Here is a 6,388-nt window from a genome sequence, read left to right as displayed (position 1 = left end):
CATCACGCGAGTATTCCTTTTCTTTTGCAATGGAAATACGCCAAGCAAAATGACATGGAACTGATTTTGATTCGTTAGTGGTTCTACGAGTCATTCAATGTCTGGTTGCCATCACCACGTGACCCTTGATTATAATACATTACAGCGTTACAAGTGGTTGCCTTCATGTATCAACAAGACCGTCTCCTTAAAACAAGGTAAAATCCTTTCTTCTTTATTTTTAGTGCAATTAGAATCGACTCAATAGTCTTTTTCTCTCTATTCCATGTGTAATCACCTTTTTCATGCTCCGTTTAATGCGCAGAGTATAATATTATTTGTTCAACGAGTAAGCACAGCGAAAGCGAAAGCTGCAACAACATTAGGACTTAGAAACTTGATGTCCCCTCAAGACTTCAAGGTTATTTTCGTATTAGATATTTTGACTTTTTCGTTACGTTGCTGATGAAAATTCGACCGTAAACTAAACCGTTCAATCCCGGAAGTAAGGAGAACCATTAGTTTCGTTTTGCACTGAGTGCTCTACGTTTTGCGAAGCCAATATGGAACGCGACAAAAGTGTTCACCCTTTAAAGCGATGGATCTCTGAGGTTATCATGGTAGATAAAAATAAATGCTTCAAACGCGTGAAGAAATAAAAAATTATTGTTCATGTCAAGCTGGGATCTCGTGTACAACTCTCTATTGAATTTTCCCTTGATATTTGTATTGATATTTTGTGTACACCTTTTGGAAAACGTTTTTATTCTTCCCGTCACTTTCTTCGCTCCTCCGTAATAGCTGGACTGTTTTTTAATTTTGAAGTTGCTAAAAATATCGTTTTTCGCCTACTTCCTTCGTCTCGCTAGACTAGCTAAATCTAGCTAGATTCGATTTCAGCTGTAAATTTATATGTCTATGATGCATAACAAATGACCCTGGCTTCAATCCTTCGACTCGTTTGTGGATGATTTTGGCAACAAATATCTGACGATATCATTTTCAGGGCACTCATCTAACACAAATCCCTGATGATTAAAAAGCCAAACAAATCGCTAGATGATTCGACATTTCAAAAGTTGTTTATACCATGACTGTAATGATCGAATATATTGTCGTGAGACAGCATGCGATTCTAGATCTTCTATGTAAAGGTTATGATAATAATATGACAGTATCTTATTCATTATTCATAGACGTGCTGTTTTTGTCCTAGACTGAGTCCTTGGATTATGAAGAATGCTTGACCTTGATATTACTTAGTTCGTGCCAGATCTTAATCAGTTTTGGCAATGGATGAATCAACCCTCACAGCATTTGTAAGATGCTGTATGCATTATGTATTGGATGGATGTCTAAACTTAAGCAAACAGCAAATGATTTGTCTGCTCAAAGAATGTTTGATCTTCGCCCACCACTTTGAAGATGGTTTGACAGTGATGAATTTGAATTTGGTTCTTGGTGAATTGCATGACAAAATGTGTCTTTTCGAGGAGGCTCTAGCTTACTATGAGACAGTCCTAGAAATTGCTGCAGCTGCAAAGGACAAAGAAGCAGAAAGAATAGTACTAGAAATGGCCGGGACCATCTACTTTATACAATACAACTACAGCCAGGCTTTGCTAAAGTTTGAGAAAAGCTTAAACATTGCTATAGACGAGGGAGACAAGGACGCTGAGGAACAAGCCTATAGGACAATAGGAAACGTGTATTTCACAATGCGCAACTTACCCGAGGCCATTAGATATTACGAGAAAAGATTGGTCATCGTTACAGAGTTAGGTGACAAAAAGGGAGAAGGCGAGACGTATACCAATATTGGAAAAGCCTACTCGTTATTGGATAAAGACGAAAAAGCTGTAGAGTACTATAAGAAGTCCCTAGACATTGCCATAGAGAGAGGAGACAAGAAGGTCGAGGGAACCATCCATGCGAGCATAGGAGACGTGTATACAAAATTGTCCAACTACCAAGATGCTTTAAACCATTTGGAAACAAGTCTAAACATCGCCCAAAGTATCAGTGACGAGGATTTAGAGGCAACCTCTTACAGAAGCTTAGGAAATGCCTATTTGCCGATGAAAGAATACGAAAAAGCTATTACCTGTTTTGAAAAGAGCTTGAACATTGCACTGGAAATAGGAGATAAGGAGAAAACAGGCGCCGTCTACATGGACTTAGGAAGAACACACGTCTTAACGAAAAAATTAGTAGAGGCTATCGGGTATTACGAGAAGGCTCTTAAACTGACCCAAGAAGTAGGCGATAAGATGAATGAAGGAAAGATCTATTTCAAGATAGGAAGCATCTACTCTTCACTGTGTCAATATGAAGAAGCTGTTGAATATCACAAGAAGAACCTAATCGTTGCAATGAAAATAGGAAACGAGAAAGGAATGATAGTTTCCCATTTTAACACAGGGCGTGCCTACTTGGATTTACACAAATACCACGAGGGAATTCTTCATCTTGAAGAGAGCCTGAAAATCGCCTTAGACGTAAAAGAAAAGGAGATACAGAGAGAAATATATATGAATCTAGGCGATGCCTACAAATCTTTAGGCAAATACCAGGATAGCATCGACTACGAAAAACAGGCCCTCGAAATCATCAAAGAATTTGGCTGCAAAAAGGATGAACAACGCACTCTTAAAAAAATAGGGGACGCTTACATGTCATTGAGGGATTACAGCCAGGCTATTGAGAATTATGAATTAAACTTAAAAATTTCCTTGGAACTGGGAGACAAAAAGGAAGCCAGAAGCATTCATGTCAATATAGGAAACGCCTGCCTCAGTTTAGGGAAACAGACCAAAGCTATTGAGCATTATGAAAAGAGCTTAGAAATCACCATGGCAATAGGAGACAAAAGAGCAGAAGTGAAAACTTATGAAAACTTGGGAAAAGCAAACCTCGAATTAGGAAAAACCACGGAAGCCCTCGAGAATTTCAAGAAAGGCCTAAACATTGCTACAGAATTGAGAGAAGAGACGGAAGAGGGAGCTTCCTATGTTAACATTGGGGACGTCTACTTTGCAACAGGAGAATACCGAGAAGCCGTTGAGTATTACAAGAAAGGTGAAAGCATCGCTTTAACAACGGGCAACACGCATCTCAAGGAAATAATATGCAATAACTTGGGAAGCGTGTACTTTTCGACGAGTGATTACACGCAGGCCGAAGAATACTATAAAAAGAGCCTGGAGAACGCCCAAGAAATAGGTAACATGAAAGGAGAAGGAAGAACGGTCATGAACTTGGGAAATGTTTGCTTTTCACTGGGCAAATACCAAGAGGCAATTGAACATCATGAGAGAGCTGTCGGTATTGCCATGAAAATAGGTGATAAGAATGGCGAGGCAACTGCCCTGGTGAACCTAGCAAAGGTCCTGTCTACAAGAGGGAAATACCACGACGCCATTAAGTACAGCTTAAAGAGCCTGGTTATTTCTTTAAATATCAACAACAAGAAAGCGGAGGAAACTGCATACATGAACTTGGCGAGTGCCTACATGTCATTGGGAAGGTATACTGAAGCCGAAAGATATGTAACAATGGCCATGAAGATTGCGAGAGAAATAAGAGACAAGAGAGGGGAGGGGACGTGCAATATTATCCTTGGAAACGTTTACTTGACCTTAGGGAAATTCCAAGACGCAATCATGAAATATAAAGAAGGTCTAGCCATCACCACAGAAATAGGAGAAAAGAATGGAGAAGGAATGGCATACATGAACTTAGGAAATACCCATCTGTATTTAAAAGAACCCGACAAGGCCATCGATTATTATCAAAAGAGCCTAAAGATTGCCCAAGAGATTGGCAACAAGAACGGAGAAGGAACATCCTTTATGAATTTAGGGAACCTTTTTTCCTTATTACTGGATGATGACAAGGAGGCAGTGAAGTATTTTGAAAAGAGCTTGGAGGTTGCCAAAACAATAGACAACAAGAAGGGAGAGGGGACCACCTACTTAAACTTAGGCAACGCTTACTTCTCGCTGCAGAAATACCAAGAGGCCTTCAAATTTTATGAGATGAGCGTGAATCTAGCTATCAAAATGAGCGACAAGCGAAACCAAGCAATAGCCAACTACAGCCTGGGTGAGCTTTGCTATGAACTGAGTGGCAAGTACGAACAAAGTAGTGAAGATTTCAAGCAACAGTCAATAAACTACTTGAAAAAGTCGGTACAAAGTTGGGAATGGGTGATTGAAAATTTACAGAAACGAGATGACTTCATGATATCCATCATTGATCAGTTCAGTGGTACCTACAATATGCTAACGGAAGCACTAAACGAGGCAGGAAATACAGAAGAAGCTCTTCTGGTTTGTGATCGTGGTCGGGCCAGAGCTCTGGGAGATCATTTAGCCTCAAAATATTGCATCAACCTAACTGTAAGTACGCCACTTGAGATGACCGACCTCGAAGCAGTTTCCTTGAAGTGTAAAGCCTGTATCGTGTACTTTGCTTTCCTTAGAAAGGGTTTGGGTATTTGGATCATAAGAAAGGAAAACCCACTCTTTTTCATCGCACTCGATGATCAATTTTTCAACTTTTCTACCCAAATGTTGTGGTTTAAAACTCTTGGTCGAAAAGAGAATCTGCCTTTTGATAAAGTCCTGAACGACGTCTATAGTAAGATGCAAGTAAAAGAACCAGCGAAGTGTGAAAACAGATCTTTGGATCCGCCTGCAACGTTTAGGCAGATTAGCAGTCATGGACAAAATACAACTGACGAGGGGTCATCAACCGAGAGAAATGTCACACCAATTGACGAGGGGTCATCAACTGAGAGAAATATCACAACGACTGACGAGGGGTCATCAACTGAGAGAAATATCACAACGACTGACGAGGGGTCATCAACTGAGAGAAATGTCACACCAACTGACGAGGGGTCATCAACTGAGAGAAATGTCACACCAACTGACGAGGGGTCATCAACCGAGAGAAATGTCACACCAACTGACGAGGGGTCATCAACTGAGAGAAATGTCACACCAACTGACGAGGGGTCATCAATTGAGAGAAATGTCACAACAACTGAAGATGAACCAACAAGTGAACCGCAAGCAGATCCACTTGAAACGTTATTCAGTCATTTGATTGCACCCATCCTGCAGCAACTCAAGGAAGAAGAAATCATTATCATTCCTGATAGATCTTTGTTTAAGGTACCATTTGCAGCTTTACGAGATCCAATCACTGAAAATTTTCTTTCAGAAACAAAGTGTATTCGGATTGCACCTTCATTGACGACACTAAAGTATTTACAAGAATGTCCAGCGGACAGTCATTGTGAGACAGGCGCACTTGTTATCGGAGGCCCTCATGTTGGGGAAGTAATATTTAAAGGGGAAAAGACCGTGATGAAGACTCTTCCTTCTGCAGAACATGAGGCTGAAGTCGTTGGAAATATGTTGAATGTCACGCCCTTGACTGGATCAGAGGCAACCAAAGAAATGGTCAAGAAGAATCTGCGAGATGTTGGTGTCATTCACATTGCAGCACATGGAGACTCAGAGAATGGATACATTGCTCTTTCCCCTCCACCAAGAATACATGAAACAAGTATCCCAGGCGAACAAGACTACATGTTAACAATGCAGGAGGTACAAGAGATTGGTGTGAAAGCAAAACTTGTTGTCCTAAGCTGCTGTCACAGTGGTAGTGGAGACATCAAGGCAGAGGGAGTGGTTGGAATGAGTCGAGCTTTTCTTGCTGCAGGAGCTCGTGCTGTTGTAGCGTCGTTGTGGGCCGTTGATGACGAGACTACATTTAATTTTATGGCAACCTTTTACACGTTTCTAAAGATGGGAGAAAGTGCAAGTAAAAGCCTACAAATTGCAATGGATGACATAAGAGGAGAATTCGAAGATCCGAAAGACTGGGCTCCTTTCTTTCTTATTGGTGATGATGTCACCATCAGTGTATGAGAAATGAGAGAGAACCAAGATTTATACAGTATACCAAAGTACTGGACTCCTTTCTTTCTTATTGGTGATTATGTCACCATCAGTGTATGAGAAATGAGACAGAACTAAAACACTCTAGCTAAATTAGATGTTTGCAATCAACAGAAAAAATAAGTAGTTTAGTTTGTGCTTCATTTTATTCACTCGAATTAGTTAGTACTATAATCAAAATACTTACAGATTTGTATTCATATTTGTAGTTTTTAAATTTCCTTTGCTACATTTAGTGTATCCGGAAATCTCGTTCAAGATGACTTATAATGGCAAGTTATCATAGCTGATTTCATATTGTCCCAACACTTGTAAACCAAATACAACCACAAAGAAATATAGAAAATGACAATAAATATATTTGCAGTCTGTTTTAAATCACAGAGGATGTAACTTACTCCGTTACTGAGAGGAGAAAAAGTATTGATAAACGTAGC

At 40.0% G+C, this 6,388-nt stretch overlaps 1 protein-coding gene across 3 annotated transcripts; it reads left to right on the top strand.

Moving 5' to 3' along the window:
- Positions 1-18: 18 nt before the first annotated feature.
- LOC116291326 (uncharacterized) lies at positions 19-6,329 on the top strand. Of its 3 annotated transcripts, XM_089037718.1 has the most exons (3): positions 19-197; positions 1,176-2,527; positions 2,648-6,329. In XM_089037718.1, exons 2-3 carry the CDS (start codon positions 1,272-1,274, stop codon positions 5,919-5,921), a joined length of 4,530 nt encoding a protein of 1,509 aa, XP_088893844.1. In that variant the 5' UTR covers positions 19-197; positions 1,176-1,271; the 3' UTR covers positions 5,922-6,329. The 3 variants fall into 3 exon arrangements, with proteins under 3 accessions (XP_088893844.1, XP_088893842.1, XP_088893841.1); XM_089037716.1 differs by having other exon boundaries at positions 1,196-6,329; XM_089037715.1 differs by having other exon boundaries at positions 1,176-6,329.
- The last annotated feature ends 59 nt before the right edge of the window (positions 6,330-6,388 follow it).

Source organism: Actinia tenebrosa, unplaced genomic scaffold (genome assembly GCF_029948245.1).
Source record: "Actinia tenebrosa isolate PJP-AT-01 unplaced genomic scaffold, QUT_ActTen_1.0 PGA_scaffold5__44_contigs__length_20552954, whole genome shotgun sequence".
NCBI classification, from domain to species: Eukaryota; Metazoa; Cnidaria; class Anthozoa; order Actiniaria; family Actiniidae; genus Actinia; species Actinia tenebrosa.
This window is presented reverse-complemented; position numbering and strand designations above follow the sequence as displayed.

What these genes read in the sequence shown, in the direction of transcription:
- LOC116291326 (XM_089037716.1), top strand. Translation starts at nt 1,272, where the DNA reads ATGGATGAATCAACCCTCACAGCATTTGTAAGATGCTGTATGCATTAT.